The sequence below is a fragment of the Galleria mellonella genome, unplaced genomic scaffold (genome assembly GCF_026898425.1).
Source record: "Galleria mellonella isolate WM207_F2 unplaced genomic scaffold, CSIRO_AGI_GalMel_v1 utg63, whole genome shotgun sequence".
NCBI lineage: Eukaryota > Metazoa > Arthropoda > Insecta > Lepidoptera > Pyralidae > Galleria > Galleria mellonella.
Window position 1 is genome coordinate 14776139 of NW_026442130.1, and position 23461 is coordinate 14799599.

The 23461-nt window shown below is 35.6% G+C and overlaps 1 protein-coding gene across 1 annotated transcript in view; it reads right to left on the reverse strand.

The window, feature by feature from the left end:
• The window catches only part of LOC116413058 (protein espinas-like), a 224820-nt gene that overhangs the window by 111680 nt on the left and 89679 nt on the right, over positions 1 to 23461 (reverse strand). The window contains exons 3-5 of the mRNA XM_052899754.1: positions 22473 to 22977; positions 11834 to 11947; positions 10796 to 10924 (exon numbers count right to left, since the gene is read on the reverse strand). Coding sequence (XP_052755714.1) covers positions 10796 to 10924; positions 11834 to 11947; positions 22473 to 22977 — 748 coding nt within the window. The remainder of the gene's footprint in view (positions 1 to 10795; positions 10925 to 11833; positions 11948 to 22472; positions 22978 to 23461) is intronic.

The window sequence follows — 23461 nt, forward strand, 5'->3', positions numbered from 1 at the left end:
ATTGTAAAAATTCTTTGACCTATATAAAGCTTATTTATTCTATATATAAAAAAAAAAAACATAGCCAGCTAGTGTTAAATCATATTATAACTGTTTTTTTTTTAATAAGTAAAACGTGCACTGCCCAGGGGCCCTGACGTGGTTAATTCGGCCCTGTCTACCACGACTCTTTTCAAAACGAAACGATGGAAACTTAGAATTCAGACAATGTTTGCCATACCGTAGCCCAAAGGTTGCATCAAGGATATTGCGTATTTTGATAAAATAAATGTCGTGCGAAATAAATACTTTATTCATCATTAATCCTTCTTTGCATGTTTTTTTTTATTGGTGAAATAAATGAAGGTGATATAATTCATGTTCAAAATTAAAGAAAAAGTAATTAAAAAAATAAATTTGACAGCTATGTTTTTTTTTTCTACAATGGACATTAAAAAGGTATCCAGACATGATTAACTTAAAGTGCACTTGTTCTATTATATAATTTTTGGGCATTCAATGTTATGATGGAAATTTCCACCATTATGCGAAGAAGGGTTAACACAGTTAAGTCTTAAAACAGTCGACAAGCCATAATAATAGAGAGGAAATAATCGACTATTTAGTTGATATTTTGGAACAAACAAAGACACTTTTACTGCACAATGAAGGCTATTAACTGTTCCCCGTACCAGCGCCGCCACACCGCAGGGACCCGTATAATGGACTATTTCCGAACCACATGTGGCGCGGCTCCTTCTAAGCAGCCATTGTGAGATTTTATCGCTGATTTATACGAATCTCATGCTAATATAAGTGTTTAATTAAAAACATTGTGATAATGGCTTTTTGATTAATTTTTTTTTGATAAATAGTAATTAAGAGTAGAGGGAGACTTTGTACAAAAGTCGATTGCTTGGATACCTCTGTCCCATTCGTGTTTCTACCGTGAAGCAGTTGTGTTCGCATGGCTGTGTTTCGGTTTGGAGGGTGCGGTATGGAGTGAATTTACAGGGTACAGAGAAATAACATCTGAGTCCTCAGGAATGGCAACGCATGGGGGGTATCATGGGCGAAACAGTATACTCTGTTATGTCCACGGTACTGCACATGTCTATAGGCGACGGTTACCACTTTCCATCAGGTGGGCCGTCAGCTTGTTTGCCATTCTAAGTTGTATAAAAAAAAAGATATAAGTGATAGTGGAATACATAAAAAAAAAAGTAATTTATCAAGAGAAGCGTCAGTTTTTGCAAATGAATAATTTACAAAATTCCTGTGCTGTTCGTTGGAGAATTTTGAAAATGAAATGTTAAGGGTAACTGGTTCAAACATGTTCAATCATATGTTACCCCAATATAAGTAGAAGGTGGGATTTTATATATTTACGTGGGCATATATGACAATAATAGGATTTTTATAAAGTTTAGATAAATGATTCGTCTCCGCTGCGGAGCGCAGATTTGTTAGTATGTTTGTTACTCAATTATATTTAAATGATTGAACCATATCTTAGATATAATTTATTCATTCAAAGATGCAAAGCGAGAAAAGATGCAAAGTTACAATTGTTATAATATAAATAGGGGAACTATAACTGTTAGAATTTAAAAAAAAACTTTGTTTAGATTCTTTTGTTAAATTTATTCAGCTTAATAACAGCATGGCATGTATCGTTGCACATATGTACAGATTATAAGTGTACAAATCTTTGAAGTCCAACTATTTATTGTATAACTAGTATTGTAGTTTTTATAAATTTTCTTAATAATAATAATATATTATGAATACGCGTGTCGTGGCGACGTTTAATTGAGGCAGCATTTTATAATGTAACCATATTATCATGTATTTTAAGTAGATATAAATGTATGCTTAGTTGGTTGTCCTTAAATAAATAAATAAATAAAAAAATATATCCATTATTTTGTAACATTGTCATATCAATTTGCTTAAATTTTTAATGTCATATTTTCTGGCAAAGTATTTATAGGTATTTTATAGAGCATTTTTTTTTTGTTGGGTGAAAATGGTATGGTAACCCCGCCTGCGCTAACGGTATACGCTGGCGGAGCACCAGTGAAGGGTGATAGATGAGAATGAAAACAGGCCAGTTAGCCCATCATAATGAATTCATTAAGAATTAACCATGATAGTTTCCAGGGGGAACCGTGAGGAATTCGACCTGGTTGGGTATATTGCTAGCAATGGGATTTTTAGTCTCCGTTACTAACAATCCCTTTCCCCCCTGTAGAGCATATAGTATGAGCTATTTGATTATTGTATTAGAAAATTGATTAATGGTAAGCACTGTAACATGATAACCTTTTTTTTATATTATGTGTATTCTAACATTTAAAATAATATTTTTTTTTATTTTCTTTAATTATCACGAATACAAGTGTGTAATTATAATAAAATATTAATACGATTTCATAACATGAACAATAATATTAAATATAGTGAGAAATATAACGAGACATGGCAATAAAGTAAAATTTAATATCACATTTTCACAACTCCGTTTTCCCGCGTATCTATTCATCGGTGTACAGCGCCATCTGTTTTGTAGCACATGAATTAATGATCTGAGAACTTACGAAACATTCTTGTGTCGTAAGTTTAGACTGAAATAGGTATAAATAACGCAGAATGTACACGCCATAAAATGATAGCCTCTTTCTGGTGTTAACATAAAGTCATAGGTAATATAAAAACAGTTATTACCAGAGGGAGAGTTTGTACAAAACTCATTTGCTTGGCTACCTCTGTCCTTTTGGTGTTTCTACCGTGAAGCATGACTGTGTTTCAGTTTGTAGGGTGGGAGTGAATTTACAGAGTACAGAGGAATAACACGCGAGTCCTGAGGAATGGCAACGCATGGGGGGTATCATGGGCGAAACAGTATACTCTGTTATGTCCATGGTACTGCTCATGTCTACAGGCGACGGTTACCACTTTCTATCAGGTGGGCCGTCAGCTTGTTTGCCATTATAAGTTGAATAAAAAGTTATTTTCTTGTTCTCCACTTGGTGAAGGGGTGACGGTGTAGGAAAACCATGTATCATCACTTTTTGCACCTCCAGGCTACTGTAGGGAGGGATTATGATGTCCGCCTATTACAGATGTTAGCGTATTTAAGTTTATATTTCAAGGAGGTTTTATAAAATATGTATTCTCAGATGTGTTTGAGCATAACTGAAAGTTCCTTTCGTATCCTGGGGGGTTTTTAATGGATGAAAATGAATTGATGCATTTCTGTTAACGGTATACAATGGCGGGGCATCAGTTAGTGATGGAATGATGAAGACGAAGTCAGGACAGTTAGACCATCATGGTTATTTTTTTTTTATTATTGCAATATGACTTGTGATTTTACCATCCTGAGCAACCATGGAGACAGTATATGGTCAATTAACCATAATGGTTTCCAGGGAGTCCTTTTGGAGGTCGACCTGACAGAGTATACTGTGAGTAAAGAAGGCTAACCTTGTTATTACTAACAATCTTCTCCTCCGTATCTTGGGATAAGCATTATCCACCTGGCTTCCCCTTAAATATGCTTTGAGAAAAAAAAATCTAGCAGTAGGACATTAATGGATTGCTATTTTACATACATACATACATATCTGTCACGCCTGTCTCCCATTAGGGTAGGCAGAAACATTGGATTGCTATTTTCAACAAGGAATTTCGATTTTAAACAATAGGTACATAATAGATATCTAAAAACAATAATAGATACTTAAAATGCAAAATGCATTTCAGTTATAAAACTTAAAACGCAAATGCATTCTCAAAGGGGAAATCTGTGTGCCACTGTAAAGGACCATTCACTCCAGAGAGGGCGTTAAATTCGACCAAACGAGTACCACTCGCGGCCATTAAAGCTACTTTGGCGACAAAGAGCGCTAGACTGGCTACGTTCGCATTGTCATACGTCAAAATAGATATTTATATTTTTTTTTTATTTCAGTTGAAATAGAATCGAGTAGATGTACACAGCTTTGCTCGTTATAAGTGTTTTACAGCACGTAACATCAAGTAGTTACTTCTCGTTATGTAAGCCACATACTTCCGTTCCCGTTATATTTCTCATTATTGGTGATCATAACTTTCCCATGGATCATGTTTTCTGTAAATATTCTCCATTTGTGATGATCTTTGTCATCATTGAGAGTAATGTAGAATGTAGTATATATAGACATACAGAGGGTTTACCATGAAATGGTTTTCGAAATTTCGGAGCTAAACGAAACAGAAATTTGATGTTGAAATTACATAATACATGCCGTTTGGAAATATTAAAAGTGTTAAAATTCTGTTCCTTCGGACTTTTATGATAGGATGTATGAAGAACGAAATGTTAAACTCCATTTATTGGTCCGATTTTGGTATAAACAAAAACACGAAATTGAGTTCGAAATTTCATTTCATAGTAGACCCGCTGATTTAATCTGATTGCGCTTTTTCGGTCGTTTTCTATGCCCATCTAGCCGGTAACCGTCAGTCGCTCAATATAGTCTCATATTGTATAAGTATAGCAAAATTAGCACTTTATGAAGCCGTCGAGGCGCTAAGAGGCTATAAATAAACAAATAAATTCACTTTCACATTTATAATATTATTAAGGATCGAGACTTCTATTTTTTACAATCTATCTATCCTATTTAAGAGCTGCGCTCTTGTCGCTGGAGGTCTTGCCACTCACTACGATTTCCAGCGAGTCCCTTCACCTCTTGATACGACACGACACCAACTTCTTTCCTTGATTTACGTGATATAACTATGCCTCGGTCTCCCTCTTCCCCTCCTTCCTTCTATCTTACCCTCTATTATAATGTTCATAAGTTCGTCGTGTCGTATCAAGTGTCCCAAAATTTTTTTATAATAAGACAATAAAATTATAAAAACAAAAATGTAATGGAACGGTTTTTTCCTAACTTTATCGTGTCGTGTCCGTATAAACAATGGAGTCGAGAGATATCTTAAAATCAAAGAGTGCGTCGACTAGACAATAAGATCGGTGGGCTGAAAGTATTTCCACTACATTAATCGCTAATTGGCCGAGGGGGTTACGAGGGGTGTCCCCCACGCACCACGAGCTGTGGCTGTGACAGTGTAGATTTTAATAACTGTCATTTCATGCGACGTAGATTTTGGAATTTGGGAAATTTCATTACTTCCATTATAAGACGTTTTGTTGGTATTGCGTTTAGATGGTAACTAAATAATATATATATATATATATATATATATATATATATATATATATATATATATATATATATATATATATATATATATATATATATATATATATATATATATATATATATATATATATATATATATATATAATTTATTTATCAATGAAAAAACCTCAGAGGTTTGTTTGAATCGAAGCATTTGCCGTTCCATTGTTTCTGCCTACCCTAATGGGAGACACGCGTGACAGATATGTATATGTATGTATATGTATGAAAAAACCTCATTGTGGAGGTCGACCTGATAGGGCATATTGCTAGCAATGGGGCTGCCAAACTTCATTGCTAACAATCCTTTTCCCCTAATTAGCAATATACCCTATCAGGTCAACCTTCACACGGTTCCCCGGGAAACTATTGTGATTGTTTAATTGTTAGTCACGACAAACCAACTGACCTGCTTCATCCTCACATATCATCGCACACTGGTACCCTGCCGGTGTATACCGTTAGCGCAAGCGGTGTAACAATTCAATTAGCATCCATTAAAAAATAAATACCCCAAATCCAGCAGTTGAATTATAAAAGATGAGAATTTAAAAGTGCTTGGAAATAAGTCTATTTGAATAAACACGATTTGAATTTGATATGTGCGGACAAAGCCGCGGTTTACAGCTAGTGTTAGTAGCACTTTGCCGGTACATCAGAAGTGTACGCGTAACATCTTCATCCCGTCGGAGTCTCGGACGCTAGTTAAACGAGTTACTCCCGTCTGGAGTTAGCTCTCCGGCGGAGTCGACCGTGCCTCGAATTTTAGATTACCTACCGCTCTCGTAAAGTGAATAAAATATTCTGAGGGAATTTTTGATTCAAAAAGAGCAAAGCTATTTGTACATTTTACTTAAAAAACTTATGTTAATGTTTTATGTATTTTTAAATTTACACTAACTTATACAGTCAACGCTTTACCCCATATCACTGTCCATTAGTTTGGGAATCATTTCATCATTGCCTTATTGAGAAAAACTATACTATGTAAAGTAAGCAAATAATCAACATTTTATTGCCAAAATCCCCCATGGGTTTTGTCAGTAGTTGCCACGCTTGACAGGCGGATTGGCAACCGCAGTTAGGCTTTAGACATGTTTTAAGAGGGACGCTGCTGCCCATTCCTCGTTCTCTCTTAGGCTCTTACGACACCCACGGGAAAGGAAGGGGTGGCCTATTCTATGCCGGGATCACACGTCCAATTCTGTTCTTGTAATGGTAAATAAATAATTTACCTATCTATCTATTATATCTAGCACCAAGCGAGCTAATTTAGATGTTATATTTTTAAATTGTCTCAACTCGAGAACATAATCCGGGAGATTATTTGCAGCCATCCATCTGCTTCGTAGTGCGAGTAAAATTCGAAATGATCATAACTTAACCAATAAAAATTTAAATTATCCACCGCTTGCAGGAGAGGAAAATCAACGGGAGAAGTCATTAACGGGAACCTTTTAAAGTTGGACGATTTAAGGAGAGAGCAATCCGTCGCGGCGCGGCGGGGAACAGAACCTGCGCCCGGCACTCGATTGTAACGGCCAGGAAGTTTAATTACTGCTCTTAATTTGGGAACGCAATGAAATTAAATATAACTCCGTCTTAACAAATTTCTCGTGGAAAAAAAAAAACAGGGGGTTCTCTGCGAGAATGTGGATTGCTGATTTTCATGGTTATTCTTATGGGAATTGCTTTTTGTAACCAATTTCGAAAAGGAGGATATTTTCTATTGGACTTTTTATGGGTGATAATGGAATGGTAACCCCACCCGCGCTATCGGTATACACCGGCGGGGCACCAGTGAAGGGTGATAGGTGAGGATGAAGCAGGTCAGTTAGCCCGTCGTGACGAATTCAACAAGAATTGTTCACGATGGTTTCCAGGGGGAACCACGTGGAGGTCGACCTAATAGAGCATATTGCTAGCAATGGGGCACTCAAACTCTATTGCTAACAATCCCTTTCCCCTCGATTGGACTGTATTGCTCTTTTTATATATAAATCGATATATTTGTCGATAGCGAATTGCCTTTAAAGTTTCTCGAACGGGTCTACTCCAGTATAAGATTTACATTAATTTTCTCAAATGAATTTATTATTTTATTAATAAAATTATATAGCTACGAGTAATAATAATTTATTATTTACCGTATTATTTTTGCACCATATATGTTACGCTTTATAAATAAACCCTGTAGACACTTTCCCTTTTCGTGTTCTCAAAGTCGACTGGAAGAAATCCCTTTAAGGGATAAATCTGCCTGTATACATTTTTGTTATAACCTAATATCTATATTATACGTGAATGTACAAAAATACACAAAAAATAAATAAAATTTCTTGATTTATTAGAGGTAATTTATTAGTTTAATTAGTTTTCATTTTAATTCGTCACAATACATGAATTCATCCGCATATCGAATAGATAACACGAATATTAGATAGGTTATATAAAAAAAAATATATATAGCCCCCCTTATCTCTGAAGTTTATACAGCGAAACAGTTGAGAAACTGACGCTTCAAGTTCTTTTATTTTATTTTATTTTTTATTTTTTTTATGATGCTGTCATTGTGAGGTGCGATAGAGGTGAGAGAGATTCAGAGTTTGTTCTTTTCAGTTTTGGTTGTAATGTTTTATGTATTTGTTATAATGTTTTATGTATTTGTTGTAATGTTTTATGTATTTGTTGTAATGTTTTATGTATTTGTTGTAATGTTTTATGTATTTGTTGTTAAGCGTGTTGAGTCTCCCATCCGAGGTATTGGCGACCCGCACGCATGCTAAAGGTAAAGGAGTTAAGGGGCCGCCTGAAAATCAGCGCTATATAAGTACTTCTCGCTGGAGCTGTACATATATAGCAACAGCCGAGGCGGCTCCAGCAACCAGCAACATTAATTGTTTTTTTTCTTTTTATTGTTTTAATTTTTTATTTTCTTAATACTGGTAATAAAGGTTATCTATTTAAAAAAAATTGAAAAACAGGTGATGAATGACTGTAAATAAGTACTGAGGGAAAACATAAAGATGTATTTAAACTAGCATCGTTTTTATTCATATAAGAAATCTTATGTCTAAAAATACTAAAACAAAAACTTTTATGTGTACTTAAATATTTAGTGCTAAAATAAATGTTTAAAATGTTTTTCACCTCACAATATTGGCGATAGAACCAGTGGGGCAAACGGAGCAAAAAAATTGCTTGTATCAATTGCAGTAGACAGGAGGGGTTCCGTATGATTAATGTGTAGTTGGATTAAAATGTTACGTGGCAAGGGAAAAACATGGGGTATAGCGCGAGCATCGTGACCGGCGGACAGCGGGGCGGGTAGCGAGGCGGGTAGCGGGGCGGAAAGCGAATTTAATGTCTAAATTGAAGTTATAGTATATAATAAATAGGAAATATTTTTTAAAATAATAATACACACATACATGCATATCTGTCACGCCTGTTTCCCATTAGGGTAGGCAGAAACAATGGTACGTCAAATGCTTCGATTCAAACAAACCTCTTTCGCTTCCTCCACATTCATCAATCTTTTCATACACGCTCGCCGGTTACGGGTACTTTTAATTTGGCCCTTCTTCAGCACGTCGCCTATTTGGTCGACATACGTCCGTCTAGGGCGGCCCCTACCGACATCTCCATTTATTCTTGCTCGATAAATCTCTTTCGTAATTCTTCTTTCATTCATTCTCTCCAAATAGCCAAACCAAATAAATAATAATAATAATAATATTATATTATAATGTCTGGTGTAAAAAGACAGCTTTCTTCCTACATAGAATACGCGGGAGTGGCAACAGTATCCTGAACATGTTTGTAAATAAATCAGACAGTCCTCTTGTGAGAATGCTCGCCGAGAGGACTAGATCATTATTAGTGATTAAGTATCAACATAGTTTTTAAGTACACTAACTAACAAAAATGGACGCAAATTGTGTAAATAAATGAATAAAATAAATAAATGGAATGTAGCGTGTATTGGATTTAAAGAAATTAATTAGGATAATGGCTGAAATGATGGTGACGCTTGTCGCACGATGTTTATAAATGAGTTATGTAATGTAATAGATTTACACATTGTTTTTTACACAGGCGTATACAAAGACAAATACATTGACTTGGTAATGTAATACACCGTTTTTAACTATCTAAATGTAACAGATAGCCAAAGTATTTGTTAATATATAATTTTATATCATATATATATATATCGCTGTCTGTCCGTCCCTATGTATGCTTAAATTTTTAAAACTACGCAACGGATTTTGAAGCGGTTTTTTTTTAATAGATCGAGTGATTCAAGAGGAAGGTTTATATGTATAATACATGCATAATATTGTAGAGAAACACTGATAATTTTAGAGGTTTCTAATGTAGCGTGATATAATGTGTACCCGCGCGAAGCCGGAGCGGGTCGCTAGTAAATAATGTATTGTTATGTCATAACATGATTTTAAATAAAAATGCTGTATAAATGTAAATAATTTTTATTTAATTGCAAATTGCAATGTTGTATGTGTTCATTTAACGTGTCCACAGTCTAAACTGCACGGGCTACGGATTATACAGCGAGGTGGCGGCGTTAATACCGGCGTAATTAGATAAATTGGAGCTTTGCGTTAGACAGTTGACAATATGGTGAGATATTTAATGAACTTAACACAGTTGCTTTACAAATCGAGTAAAATAGATGCCCTTGAGTTTGGCAGCGTGGTGATCTGTAAGACGGGTAATCCTAGTACCGACACCAGTCTCTCGCAAAGATTGTTTTAATTTGTAACCTATGTAGATGTAAATTTTATTATGTTGTTATTGTGTGAGATATATATATATATATATATATATATATATATATATATATATATATATATATATATATATATATATATATATATATATATATCGACTATTATCAGATTCGTTTGCCACCAATCTAGAAGACTGAAAAAAAGCAATGCGACCAATCGCGCGTGTGTAGTAGTCCTACGATTTTTTTTCTTTGAACTATTTATTTGATTTAGTATTTTAAACGCTCACTTGTACTTACATGCAAATGTTAAAGGCAGCTTTTATCAAAGTGACAGCTGTTAATATAAATTAAGATTACGTTCCCTCACGTATATATATATATATATATATATATATATATATATATATATATATATATATATATATATATATATATATATATATATATATATATATATATATATATATATATATATATATATTTATGAAATTTTGTGTGCATATTGGTAGGTCTGAGAATCGTCTAACATCTATTTTTCATACCCGTCAATGGTAAAGGGTGACCCACCCCAAAATATTTTATTTTTTATCTTTTTGACAAATTTTTTTATTTTTATTTTATTATAATTTAGCATTGAAAAATACATACAACTTTAAATTTTCATCGTTTTACGATCAACCCCTGTATTTTAATTGCGATTTATATATATATATATATATATATATATATATATATATATATATATATATATATATATATATATATAATTAAAATATATAGGTATTACTCCATGCTTAGTACTCACCCGTTCACACGGCGCCGGCGCATGCAGCTGCCTCGCCTGCCCCCGACCGAGCGCGTCCCGCTTGCGCTGCGCACTGAACAGCCTCAGCTCTTTCCGCTCCTCGTCAGAAAGCGCATGGCAGTAGCGCACCTGGAATATGGTGAACATATAATTTATATTTAATTAAAAAATCTCTCCACCTGATGGAAAGTGGTAACCGTCGCCTATAGACGTGAGCAGTACCATGGACGTAACAGAGTATACTGTTTCGCCCATGATACCTTCCATGCGTTGCCATTCCTGAGGACACAGGTGTTATTCCTCTGTACTCTGTAAATTCACTGCCGTATCCCACCTTTCAAACCGAAATACAGTACCAATTACAAATAATACAGGGCCTATTTGGCAAATCTTAAATATTTGAATACTGATTTAATGGATAAGGTTGCTAGGAATAGAAAAGGAATATTTAGGTAGGATTAAGTCTAATTTATATCATCATATGTTGGTCATCATCATCATTGTCATATCAGCCCTTAACTGTCCACTGCTGAACATAAACCTCCCCCTTGGGTGGTTTTGCCAGGAGTTGTCACGCTTGGCAGGCGGATTGGCAACCGCAGTTAGGCTTTAGAGATGTTTTAAAAGGGACGCTGCTGCCCATCCTTGGCCCTACCTTAGTTGCCTCTTACTACAACTACGGGAAAGGAAGGGGTGGGATATACTATGCCGGGACCACACGGACGATATGTTGGTCAGCTAACAAAAATATAGTTACTATATTCTAATAAGAGCTTGGAAATAATAGTTCAGAAAAATATACATAGATAGATAGATAGATATTCTTTATTGTTTCCTTCAAAAGATTACAATAGTAAACTTATTGTAAATATAAACAATTACAAGAAATAATCACAGTGAGAAAACAATGGGCGACCTTATCGCTAAGAGCGATCTCTTGCAGGCAACCTTTGGATGGAGAGAAGTAATTATAAACAGTTTGGTGGAAGGCACGAGATTTGTATTGTTGATTTAAAAAGAAAGTCGTTAGATTCTTACCTCGTTGTCCTGCGGCGGTAGTTGCTGCAACAGTTGCTTGAGACGGTACCGCTCGCCCACACTGTTCACATACGGAACCTTGTCTTCTGGCAGCGCCGAGAAGTACAGGTGCACCTGGAAACGGTCAATGGTAACTTTAGTACTCCTGTTTAGTCAACCACTCCAAATATATTGGGGGGTTTATTAGTAATTCAGACTGGTAGTCTCCAGTCCCATTACTAGCAATATACCCAGTCAGGCCGACCTCCACGTGGTTCCCTCTGGAAACCATCGTGCTGAATCCCAGGTAAATTAAGATAATGGGCTATATGACCTGTTTCATTCTCATCTATCACTTCTCACTGGTGCCCCGCCAGTGTATACCGATAGCGCAGGCGGGTTTACCATTCCATTATCATCCATAAAAAATAATCTCCAAATATATTTATTTATTCATTTAGAATAATACATAAAATTATTGCAGAGGTAAGTGAATGTACAAAGGCGAGCTTAAAAGAGTTGTCTACCAACAAACCCAAAGTGGAATGGATCGTCCAAGTCAGCGGGTAGAGCGGTGTACAATATGGTGACAATTTTAACAAAAAAAGAACTAGACAAGTTCAAGTCCTATATCTATCTATATTTGTCTCGCTTATTCATAGAATGTAGATGGCTATAAGGGCAGAGGAAGACCTAAAAAGACATGAATGGTCTGTGTGAAAGATGATATGGCCAGAATGGGAGTGAATGCGGAAATGACTGGGAATAGAGAAGAATGGAAGAGAAGAACATATTACGACGCTCCCAAATAATAGATAGATATATCGTTTATTTGTTTGTTACTAATCACACACAACATGTACATAAGAATAGATAATACATAAAACAACATAAGATTTATAAAACTGTGTTATTATGTGTGATCTGCAGCAATACAAAAAGGTCGAAGCTCAGCGTGCAATATTGTTCAAGGAACAAAACAATGATTTTCAGCTTTAACCCATTTGAGGGTACGTGAAAATAATAATTAAAATAAATATAAAATAAAAAGAGCAATATTATTGGTGATTGTCTGTGCGGTGTGTGTATAATAAAAATAATGTAAATAGTTCAGAGTATAATTTGATATAATTTTAACTGAGTGGTAAGGATAAAGCAAAAAAAAAAAAAAAAGAAAATATTAATAAGAGAAACATAGAAAAAAATAAAATAAAAATCATTACATGAGATTGCAACCGCTAGCCAAGAAATTTCTGTGGAATGCCAATAACGATGATTCATAGAAACGTCTAATTTATTTAAGCTATTGAATTGTTTTGTTTCTTATCTTTGCGTGAATTTCTCAATCTTGAAGACAGTCACAAAATTCTAATAGTTATAACAGTTTTGTAGTTAATTTTGGTTATTATGAATAAGGGGTTAGTTTATAATAACCGGTCAAATCAGCTGAAATTACATTCCAAAACGATTTTTTTTATGCAACTTAGAATAGCAAACAAGCTGACGGCCCACCTGACGGAAAGTGGTAACCGTCGCTATACACATGAGCAGTACTATGGACATAACAGAGTATACTGTTTCGCCCATGATACGATCCTCATGCGTTGCCATTCCTGAGGACTCAGGTGTTATTCCTCTGTACCCTGTAATTTCACTGCCATATCCCATCCTTCAAACCGAAATTCAGCCATGCAAACACAACTGTTTCACGATAGAAACACGAATGGGATAGAGGTGGCCAAGCAAACGACTTTTGTACAAAGTCTCCCTCTGGTAAAGTAAGTCCTTTATATTATATGTTTACTTGTTTAATTTTTTTTTTTATCCTTACACACAACTTTCATTTCATCTGTTAGTAAAATATATAAAAACTCATCAGAGATTTTTACATTCAACGTAGATAGATACAAGGTAGGAGTGTTGGGGGGAAAGGGATTGTTAATAATGGAAACTGAGTATCCCATTGCTAGCAATATACCCAACCAGGTCGACCTCCTCGCGGTTCTCCCTGGAAACTATCATGGTTAATTCCTGATGAATCCATCGTGATGGGCTAACTGGCCTGTTTTCATTCTCATCTATCACCCTTCACTGGTGCTCCGCCAGCGTATCCCGTTAGCGCAGGCGGGGTTACCATTCCATTTTCACCCATCAAAAAAAAAAAAACAAGGTACGAGTGATTGAGACGTTGGCGAATCAAGCTTATTAACCTAATCTCTTGACAATTTAAAAAAAAATACCGTTTTTTTTTCTTTCAAATCGCATAATAACCGCCGAGATCTCATCACGGCTATCGCACGGAATCTTACATATTTTTTTGTCATTATATGTGCATTACTCTCTGTTGTTAGGCTATTAACGGAGTAATAGTTTTTGTGGCTTTTTGATGATTATCATGAACACGAGTTGTTTTTTTTTAAATACAACATAAAAATAAAAAAAAAGATTTTTCGGTCACCTGTACACTATATTATATCCATATTTTAATGTATTAACTACCAGTTTAACTTACGTGCCATCATATCATTAACTAACCAGAGGGAGACTTTGTACAAAAGTCGATTGCTTGGGTACCTCTGCCCCATTCGTGTTTCAACCGTGAAGCAGTTGTGTTTGCATGGCTGTGTTTCGGTTTGAAGGGTGGGATATGGCGTGAATTTACAGGATACAGAGGAATAACACCCGAGTCCTCAGGAATGGCAACGCGTGGGGAGTATCATGGGCGAAACAGTACACTCTGTTATATCCATGGTACTGTTCATGTCTATAGGCGACGGTTATCACTTTCCATCAGGTGGGCCGTCAGCTTGTTTGTCATTCTAAGTTGTATAAATAAAAAAGCTTTATTATGTATTTATTTATGTGTATGTATATGTAGTATATATTATTTTTTTATAATAAGTAATTTAATAAACAATATGTATTTGATGTTTTTGTGCATTATACGTAACAATTATTATTTCATTCTTGCGCCACCTACCCACTTCTATATGTTCTCCTTTAACCAAAGGTTGTCTGTAAGAGATTGCGCTAGCGATAAGACCGCCTTTTGTACCTTTACATGTATATTTTAATCTGTACTTTACGCTACTGTATTTCACTTGAATTGTTTATATGTCATTGTTTATTTTTATGTTTTTGGTGCAATAAAGGGTTAAATAAATAAATAATTAAAATATGATCATCATTCACTGCTGAACATAAACCTCCCTTTTTGGGAGTTTTTCCAGTAGTTGCCACGCTTGGCAGGCGGATTGGCAACCGCAGTTAGGCTTTAGAGATGTTTTAAAAGGGACGCTGCTGCCCATCCCTTGCCGTTTCTTAGTCGTCTCTTACGACACCCATGGGAAAGGAAGGGGTGGCGTATTCTATGCCGGGATCACACGGTAAAACCAAACCTTACATGTAATTGTAAATTATCACACCGAATGTAAAGTATCACACACAAGCCCAAGAGGTTTAAGTGGTACTAAAAATAAAAATTTTTTAATGTATTTATGTATGATAATTAAATAAAAAAATAAATAAAAAAAAAATTAGATCTAATTACACTATTGTGTGCTTACAAAACTTTTAACAATATGCCCGTACTGTTCATGTCTGTAGGTGACGGTTACTACTTTCTTAAAGGTGGGCTGTCAGTCAGCTTGTCTGCCATTCTAAGTTGCATAAAGAAGAAATCTAGTAAAGAATAATATTTAAACACTAGATACAAAATCGAAGAATCCAGAGGCTAACGCCTTGAGAGGTTAATCTCCACACAGTTCCTTTTAGAAAATGTTTAAGTTAATTCTTGATGGTTTTTTTTTATACAACTTAGAATGGCAAACAAGCTGACGGCCCACCTGATGGAAATTGGTAACCGTCGCCTATAGAAACGAGCAGTACCATGAACATAACAGAGTATACTGTTTCGCCCACGATACCCCCCAAACGTTGCCATTCCTGAGTACACGGGTGTTATTCCTCTGTACCCTGTAAATTCACGCCATATCCCACTCATCAAACCGGAACACAGCCATGCAAACACAACTGCTTTACGGTTAAAACACGAATGGGACAGAGGTAAATCGTCATAAAAGGCCAACTGATCTGTCATCCTCATGTGTCATCCCTCATTGGTACCCTGCATATTCCGGTAGCAAAGGCGAGGTTATCGTTCTATAATCACCCAAAAAGCGGGGAGTTCTATCCTATAAAAAAACAAAAGAGGCTTAAAGGCTATAAAACAAGTTAAATACCTACTTAATAATATCAGACATAAGAAGTGTGCTTAACTAAGTATCGTTTATAAAGTCCGATGGCTGCAGGGCACAGGACGGATCGCGGGGTGGGTCGTACCCTCGAGGGCCGTTTTAATTTTTTGCTCGGCTGCCTTCTCCCCGGACTTCTTAATACTTTATTTTTGCTGTAATTATAAATACCGAGTCGGTATTTGGTATTCAAAGCAGTTTTATTACTTTTGCGGCGGTAATGAAGAAACTTGCCATTTATATATCTATGATTATTTGTCTTTATATCTGTAATTGTGTTTTTCCAGTTAGGTTTTTCAAGCGTCTTCGAAATGATGATTCGATTTTAGTTTTGTGCGTTTTGAATAAATTTTGATAAATAGATAATGGTATTTTTAAAACTTGCGTTATTTTTTTAACCGATGCCTATATACATATATATTTAACGGGTAATAAATGAACTCATTGTATTTTTATTATTTCCGACAATTGTTTCGGCGTTTTAACACAGGTTTAGCACTGTATTGTAAAAAATAAAATATTTTTGTTTTAAATATCTCCTATGTACAGATATCGTCTGGTATAGTTTTATTAGTTAGTAAGATAGGGTAGATTTATTATATATATATATATATATATATATATATATATATATATATATATATATGTGTGTGTGTGTGTGTTGAATAAATTTTACAAGTAACAAGAAGATATCATAAAATATAACAAAACAAAAAAAAAAAAAACAAAAAGCAACAAAATAACCAATAATAATTGTCAAAAATAACATTACAATCAATTTACAGATGTCATTAGTAAGGCATAAAATATTAAAAGAGTATTTTAAAAATCATCAATTAAGTAGATGCACCTTTCCAACAAAAGAGTATAAAGTTTTATTTTCAAAATTCTCCAAAGTTCAATAGTTTTTAATGCAGTGGGTAATTTATTATACAATTTAACAGCTTAATTAGTTATTATATATATATATATATATCTTAGTATATTTCTTCAGTAACCACAAGTTACGCTTCTCCAATAAGCAAACTTCACGCTATTCCATATAGATGCTGAACACGTAGAGATTTCATTAGCCGCGCTTATTAAATACGGACGCCAATGAAAACGGAGCGTCTCCCGGGTATTATGGTATTATTTATGGTGTCCTCTTATTGTTTTTATTATAAGAAAGGATATATATGGTAGTGATCTATTTTATGGTGGCACCGAATTGTATTTCAAATTATAAGTTGTTATTTTATTTTTACATTTATACCAGAGGCAGACTTTGTACAAAAGTCGTTTGCTTGGGTATCTCTCTCTGTCCCATTCGTGTTTCTACCGTGAAGCAGTTGTGTTTGCATGGCTGTGTTTCGGTTTCAAGGGTGGAATATGGCGTGAACTTATAGGGTACAGAGGAATAAATAACACCTGAGTCCTCAGGAATGGCAACGCATGGGGGTATCATGGGCGAAACAGTATACTCTGTTATGTCATGGTACTGCTCATGTCTATAGGCGACGGTTACCACTTTCCATCAGGTGGGCCGTCAGCTTGTTTGCCATTCTAAGTTGTATAAAATAAAATTAATGAACTAGGTGTTATCTTGCGGAAATCCATAGCACTGGTTATTTGATTGACATGCAAATGTCATTCACAGTTTCGGTGTTTAACAGTTAATACTAGGCTCCGGGGGGGAAGAGATTGTTAGTAATTGGGAGGTTAGTCCCCATTGCTATCAATATACCCTATCAGGTCGACCTCCACGCGGTACCCCCTTTTTTTTAACGTCTGGAAAATGCTTTATGCAGACCCATACACCTTGTGGGAGGTGAATGGGTACTGTGGGAATCCCCCCGTAAGGTGGGGGTGTACCCACTAAAAACCAGACGATATACCCTCGAGGTGCCATATGTCGGAGACATGGGTTCGCTTTCGCACTCACCACATTTCCGACGGGCGCGGTACCTCCTGGAAACCATCATGACTGATTTATCGTTGAATTCGTCACGATGGGCTAACAGACCTGCTTCCATACTCATCTATCATCCCCCACTGGTGCCCAACCAGTGTATACCAATAGCGCAGGCGTGGATACCATTCCATTTTCACCCATCATAAAAAAAAATACTAGGCTCCGAGCAGCAATCTAATAATTTGCCTGAAGATGTCTCGTTTAGAGGTCAAACACTTGTTCAAAATGCGCGCGAAAACAAAATGGCAGTCGGAGATTGATGGCTAATATGGAAGGTTGTGAAACTTCTGGTAGTAATAGTGGCGGTCAATCTTCGAATGTTGGCTGTCACACACGTACTAATGGTAGCGGAATTAAACAAAATAAATATAATTAAATAATCAGAAAGTTTATTTATTTATACTTTATTAGACATAAACAATTACATACATATAATTTATATAAAATAAAGATGTACAACAGGTGAGTTTAACTCTGTAAGAGTTCTCTTCTAGCAGACCCTGAGTGGAAAGGAGCATTATTTACCAGCGGGCAGTATGCGTACAATAAGAGGAGGAAACAGTATAGCTGTTTATTTATTTATTTATTTATTCATCAGTACAAATATGTGTACATGGCGGACTTAATGCTAAAAGCATTCTCTCCCAGTCAACCACAGGGAAGTGTCAGAATACTCGAATGCGGTACTACTAATTATTGATATACATACATACTAAAATTACATATATAAACGAATAAATATATATAAATAACAAATATACTTACACATATATGACATATACTATATTATACACGAAATTGAGAATAATATAAAGTACTTACTGCTCGGATAAAAATAAAAAGTGAGCGTGAACGCTTTTTTTGAAAGACTGTTTAGTCGGTAGTCTCTTAATAGCTGTTTCTATTAGGAAATAATAAATATGTTTATATATATACAAGTTGTTATACAAGAAATTATTTTATGAAACTTATGTTTGATTGTTTTGTTAAAACTGTTCTGGCTGGCTAATTATATTGAAGCTGTAATGCAGTAATTTCCTATGTCAACACGCCATTAGCTACAATTTCACAAAGACAATTTATATACCCACAACATGGCGGCTATCGTTCAACAAATTTTATACCACAATCACCACAATTTATGAAACAGTCGAATACTCAAATAATTTACCGTCGGCGCTTGTAATAGAATGCGGTAAATATCGTTTTATAGAACACAGTATCGTAAACACGACTGTTAATGTAATTTACTGTTTTCCCATGTATTTTAATATAAAACGTACGTATACGTTTTATGGTAGCAGAGCGTCATTATGCGCGAGAAATCAAGTGTCGGAAGAATGCGTTTGGTAAGTGTTGCCTTGTTAGTTGTTGTTATGTTGGTAATATTTATTGTACATTAATTGGGTATTCAGAACAGCCCGTCTAGCAGTTCCTTCAAGAAAAGATTAAAATCATTCTATCTTTCCAATTTTGTTGAAATATAATTGATTAGAAGATTGTCATCATTGTGTTCTCTTTTATTTATCTTACATATATATATATATATATATATATATATATATATATATATATATATATATATATATATATATATATATATATATATATATATATATATATATATATATATATATAATTTCTGTTTAGCACTACTATTGCCTCACTCACTACTTCCTATGCCACTGCGTTAGGTTGACTGGAAGAGATCTCTTTTAGAGACAAGTTCGCCTTTGCTAATTATGTTATTACTATATGTTTTGGTGCAATAAAGAATATAAATATGTAAAGTTAACGTCGTTTCAATATAGATATTTTATTATTGCAGTGATATCTCTGTCGCTTGGCTACGGAGAGTTTATTGATGGATGAAAATAGAATGGTGACCTCGCCTGCGCTATCGGTATATACATGCTAGTAATATACTAGTGAAGGATAAGTGACATTGAAAGCAGGTTAGCTATCATGTGTCGACCTAACAGGGTATATTAGGGGAAAAAGGGATTGTTATGGAAACTGAGAATCCCATTGCTAGCAATATACCTCGCCAGGTCGATCTTCTCGCGGTTCTCCCTGGAAATTATCATGGTTAATGCTTGATGAATTCATCATGATGGGCCAATTGGCCTGTTTTCATTCTCATCTATCACCCTTCACTAGTGCTCCGCCAGCGTATCCCGTTAGCGAAGGCGGGGTTACCATACTATTTTCACCCATAAAAAAAAAAACAGGGTATATTGTAAGTAATTGGGCTTCAAGATCCTGTCACTAATGGTCGCTATCACCCGCGCTGGTGATTTAGGTACCTCGATTATGGTAGAATTTCGTAATCTATATATATAATAAAACTGAAGAGATCGAATGTCTCTGTACATAGAAGAAAAAAACACTAAAAGCCGAGTCAGGGGGATGTTTACCAGAGGGAGACTTTGTACAAAAGTCGATTGCTTGGGTACCTCTGTCCCATTCGTGTTTCTACCGTGAAGTTGTTGTGTTTGCATGGCTGTGTTTCGGTTTGAAGGGTGGGATATGGCGTGAATTTACTTGCACCCAGTAAATTCAAGGAGGAATAACACCTGAGACCTCAGGAATGACAACGCATGGGGGGTATCATGGGCGAAACAGTATACTCTATTATGTCCATGTGCTCATGTCTATAGGCGACGGTTACCACTTTCCATCAGGTGGGCCGTCAGCTTGTTTGCCATTCTAAGTTGCATAACAAAAATATATAAATAATAATTAAAAATTTTTGTTAGTACAAATTATATTTTAATGTAATAACTATCGGTTTAATTTACGTGTAATTAGATCGAAAAAGCTCGACTAGTTTCGGAATCAATTCGTGATCTTTAATTATGAGCGACTGTGACGCGAGCACGAGTCTGACATCGCGCCTCGGCAGGCTGAGCGCGAGTTGTAAATTATTACTTCTTGGCGCCATAACGGCTTAATACATCATTATGAAATTTGCTATTATTAATTGGGATGAATGTTTTTTATCCCGATTAATGAACTAAGTAGCGGGTAAATGCTGGCCATCAATAAATTTGGTATAACAGTATTTGGTTTTATTTCAATCACGCAGATGAAAGTAATAACTAGTGTTTAATTTATTTGGAATATTTTTAATAACTTCGGGGCACTACACTTTCACAATTCCATAACAAACACACACAGGCACGCACGCACGCGCGCACGCACGCTCGCACGCACGCACGTACATACACACACATGTATATATATCGCTCTTGTAATTGAATCACTACGGGGATGTATGGAGACTCCTGCCCTCTGTTGCGGACGCCGTGCAACCATAGCGTGACTTTGACGCGGGAAAAGAAACATCGACCTGTACGACAGTTTTTGAAAATAAGTGTAAGTCTTCGGTTTATTTGGAGTGAGTTTAGGGATTATATATTATTTTTACTGTTTATTTTCGTGTACACATAAATCGAGGAAAAATAGACAACGATAATGCGAATTACCGGAGCCCTGAACCAGCAACCTAAGTGTGAGATGAAGTAGGCAATGAAAGTCAATATTTTACCTAAATTCCTTTATGCAACAACTAGTATAAAAAAATATATATAAAATACAAGAAACATTTTTTCCAATATGGTAAAAAATAAGCAGGTACCGTGAGCACTTTCCTTATGAAAAAGCCAACCGCTGTGTCAGAGACGTACAAATTTTGCATGGAAAAACAATGGAGCTGTGAACGCACAGAGACGGGAACACTCCGACCACTACAATGGTGACCACTCTATAAAAATGTAGACAATAAATCACAGTGGACGTTTATTTTTTTTTTTTTTCATGAATAAAATGCATGTTTAAATTTCTGAATTTTGCATTTTTAAGTTGCATTGTATTTTTATTAATGACTTATTTATAAATGAATGAATGAAAACATTTTTTTATGCCCTTCAAAGAATGATATAGATTTCTAGATTACTAATATTGTAAAGAGGAAAGGTTTGTATTTTTGTGTGTGTATGTTTGTAATGAATAAACTCAAAAACTATTTTGTCGATTTCAAAAATTCTTTCACCATTAGAAAGCTACGTTCACCCTGAGTAACATAGGCTATATTTATTGCTAGAAAAGATAAGGGATCCTTACTAAAACTTTAGTAATGTAACTTGAGGTGTAAAAAATGCTATAAAACTATCTTTCGTCACGTGCGCTGCGGAAACTATTGGTGATAGAACAAAAGTATTTCTACAATATTGAAGAAAATATGAATAATTACAAAAAACCCCCCTTTTTAAAAACCCTTAGCTTTTTTTTAATCAGAATTCGGCAAAGATATTGCTGATCATAAAAATAAAATAGTCGAAATAAGAAACTCTGATGATTGATAACAACCGATGTCACAGTATATTGGATTGTCAAATAAATGTTCATTCATTCATTCGGTTAAAAAAATATGAAATGACTAGTCACTTACTTGTTCAGGTCTCAGTCCTGGCGGGACCCATGTATACTCTTCCAAGGCACAGCCCGAGTCATCGTCGGACTGGGAGTGCCTGTGGGGATCGCCAGGCTTCATCAGTCTCTCGGCATGCTCCAACAATCCCCTGAACTTTCCCTGAGGAACAGGATGGGGGGATAACGACATCGCAGACTGGGGAGACTGGGGGGAATGGTAATTATGACCTGGTTGATTTATCTGAGAAACGCTATGGCTATGCAGCAGATTGTAGTCTGGATAGTTCTGGCTTTGGACTGGTTGACTTCTCCGAAAGTTAGGGTAGGAGTACGGGTGGGGGGAATTCGATTGGCTAGGTACTGAGGAGCCGCTGTGGCTTGGCTGCGGTGATGGGAGGGAGGGCAAGAGTCTCGGTGAGTTGGTGGGTGATGACGGCGCTGGCGGCGGCGGTGAAGATGCCTGCTCGTGGAGAGGAGGTGGCGATGATCCGGTGGGTGATACCACGCAGTTTCTGCAGACAGGCCTGGAAAGAAAAGAGAATAAGGCTTTAGAAATTATGAATTAAATAATTTAACAACATGGATAGACTTTCCTATAGATATCTGAATAAATTCTATAACTTCTTGCAGTTTTTTATAGGATGAGAACTAGAATACGATGGTTTCCAGGGGGAACCGCGTGGAGATCGACCTGATGGGAATAATGATAACAATGAGGACTAACCTCCCCATTATTAACAATCCCTTCTCTCCTACATCAGTACATTAGGCATGTGTTATTGCGTCTACGAAAGAGACATATGGTATTCATATAGGCCACAATTAAGTCCCAAGTTCGACTCTATCGACAACAATATTTGGTCGTGACGAGACATCATTATCAACGTGTGCTGACCTATCTGACGGTACGTTATAACAATGATTTATAATTTGAATGATTAAATTGTGATTCATCGATGGCATGTTGAACAGGGACTGGTTGAGTTTTGGATATGTAAGTACGTTCAT